Genomic DNA, 2610 nt, shown 5'->3' on the forward strand with positions numbered 1-2610 from the left:
GCACAAAAACAAGAAAGTGTGAAGAAGACCAGAAATCCTGAGACTAAACATGATGATTATATCGGAAGGAAGAAGCAGCCTTGAAAGCTCGATATTTTTTAACGCTTTTGCCTTGATAGTGTTTTATAGTGCCAGGAATTTAAGTCAAAAGATTTCATGAATATTACAATTTAGGTGATAAATGTAATAAAAGGTATGTGGTATGACAACATGTTCCTTAATTAGAACCTGATTAATGTAAAATTGGTTGTACCAAAATTTTGTTTCTATGTTGAAAAAATTAAAATATTTTTGTCTTTCTTTTCATGTGAACTTTATATATTTGCAGCGTATATATTATTTTCTAGAATAAATATCTGAAAATATATGAAAATACGGCCGAAATTTGCAAGAAATAGCTTGGTTGCACATATATCATTCTTGTGAATCTATCAGTAGTTCACTCAATGTAATAGTCTCAAAGGGCTTCCCAAAAGACGGCATACTCTGAGCTGACAATGATAGTTGTGCGGATACTTCTTGCATAGTTGGCCGAGTACGAGGATCACTACGTAAGCATGAAAATCCAACCTGCACAAAATACATTATTTGCTTTTTCACCAAATCTCCTGGTGCTTCAATGCACTTGTCCAAGATGTCTTTCAACCTTACATCTTGTCCCACAGTACTAGAAGCCAAAGACAACAGTAGGTGGGCAGGAGGGAGTAATGCAGTGACATCGGATGGATGCCTCCCCATTAGTACTTCTAACATGACCACGCCAAAGCTATAAACATCCCATTTTTCCGTTACTTTCATCGTATAGGCAAGCTCTGTGGGAATATCCTAGTGGTTAATAATAGGGAGCAAGAGAAATATTAGACAAACAAAATTTGCTAAGATGTACCTGGAGCGACATATCCATATGTTCCAGCAAGTGAAGTCCAATTGGATGAATCTGGCTTCAAAATCCTCGCAGTACCGAAATCAGAGATATGTGCGTCGTAATCTGAATCCAACAAAACATTGTTGCTGGTTACGTCCCTGTGAACTATGGCTGGTGTGCAGTCATGGTGCATGTAAGAAAGTGCATCAGCCATTCCCTTTATGAATTTTATTCTCTTTGCCCAATCAAACTCCGCTGCTCGTTCTCCGTCAAATAAAATATTTTTCAAGCTTCCCCTTTCTATAAACTCGTACACCAAGAATGAAATTCCTTGTTCTAGATTAGAACAGTAACCAAAGAGTTTCACGATGTTCCGGTGACGAGTTTCTGTCAAGGCCTGCACTTCGCTTTCAAATACCTTGAGATCGACTATTTCAGAATCTTCACCTGACAAGTGAAGTTTCTTCACAGCAACAACCTGACCTGTCGATAACTCTGCCTTGTAAACACTCCCATACCCTCCCGTCCCAATGCAATATTTGGTATCAAAATTCTCTGTTGCATCAAGTATATCTTCAAACACTAGTTTCCCATCATAATTCCATATCGAGAATAGATTTATCCCAGTATTCGTAGCTTTAGATTCATCTTGATGTTCAACATTTCTACCTAATCTTTTTCGGAACCGAAAAAGAAAAGCAAGAACTACAAAAAAAATGAACAATAAACCGAACAATGGAACTAGAATTTTTACGCCTGCAAGTTTGTCAGAGTTGGCCTCCTGTATTGCATTCGTAACCGAGGAATTACATGGTCTCAGACCACCAGAGTGATTACCACATAAACCTCGATTGCTCCTCAATGCATCAATTGAAGCATCCGTAAAAGCCTTGATGTTTGGAATAGGACCGCTTAATTCGTTATACGAAATATCAACAACGGTCAAGCTAAGCATTTCACTAAAAGAGTTCGGAACTGAACCCGAAAGCTTGTTGTGAGATAGATTTAGCTCTACCAATTTGTTTAATTTTCCAAGATCGGATGGTATCTCCCCTGCAAGCTCATTTTGACTGAGATCCAATTTATACTGTAATGAATCCAAGTTTCCAATCTGAGATGGAATGTATCCGAGTTGTCTGGGTATCGGTCCGATGAGCTTATTATCTGACATGTCGAGATATTTCAAGGAAGATAAGGTTCCAAATGTAGAATGACATAAAGAAGTAGGGATCGGACCGACGAGATTGTTTTTCTGTAGTGCCAAGTCTGCAAGAGACGTTAGTCTGCAGAAAGTTGATTTTCATATAAGAGTAGATAGGTCAGGTTGCTCAGATTACACAAAGAAGTAGGAACTGAACCAATAATTTGATTATAACCAATGTCTAGTCCGCGCAAACTTGTAGCGGAACCTATTTCTGGTGGGATATATCCAGAAAAATTATTGTAAGAAAGATCAAGGTAGGCTAGTTTCGAAAGGTAACTTATCTGAAAGGGTATGTATCCGAAGAATGTGTTGTTGCGCAAGTTGATACTAAATAAGTTGGCGAAAGATGAAAAGTTGAAATTAAGGAGTGTACCTTGAATGCCCAAACCTTTTAGTTTCAAATCCGTGATGCTTCCCTGGCTGTTACAAGTGATTCCGTACCACTTGCACGGACTCGTTGTAATCGCAGTGGAATTTATCTTCCAAGAATTAAGCACAGAGTGAGATATATTAAGACTAGATTTCCACTTGAATAGAGCTT

At 38.2% G+C, this 2610-nt stretch overlaps 1 protein-coding gene across 1 annotated transcript; it reads right to left on the reverse strand.

Annotated features, from left to right (window-relative positions):
• Nucleotides 1-1165: 1165 nt before the first annotated feature.
• LOC113337181 (MDIS1-interacting receptor like kinase 2-like) lies at nucleotides 1166-2350 on the reverse strand. Its single transcript, XM_026582886.1, has 2 exons — nucleotides 1284-2350; nucleotides 1166-1201 (listed from the first exon to the last, which is right to left on the reverse strand). The coding sequence occupies exons 1-2, from the start codon at nucleotides 2034-2036 to the stop codon at nucleotides 1166-1168; spliced, it is 789 nt and encodes a 262-aa protein (XP_026438671.1). The 5' UTR covers nucleotides 2037-2350.
• Between the last annotated feature and the right edge of the window lie 260 nt (nucleotides 2351-2610).

Source organism: Papaver somniferum, unplaced genomic scaffold (assembly GCF_003573695.1).
Source record: "Papaver somniferum cultivar HN1 unplaced genomic scaffold, ASM357369v1 unplaced-scaffold_158, whole genome shotgun sequence".
Taxonomy (NCBI): Eukaryota; Viridiplantae; Streptophyta; class Magnoliopsida; order Ranunculales; family Papaveraceae; genus Papaver; species Papaver somniferum.

Excerpts from the sequence above, each read along its gene's own strand:
- LOC113337181 (XM_026582886.1), bottom strand. The coding sequence starts at position 2,036 with ATGTCAGATAATAAGCTCATCGGACCGATACCCAGACAACTCGGATAC. Across the intron at positions 1,202-1,283 it reads CTGAAATAGTCGATCTCAAG|AACAAGGAATTTCATTCTTG; the intron begins GTATTTGAAAGC and ends GTTCTAATCTAG.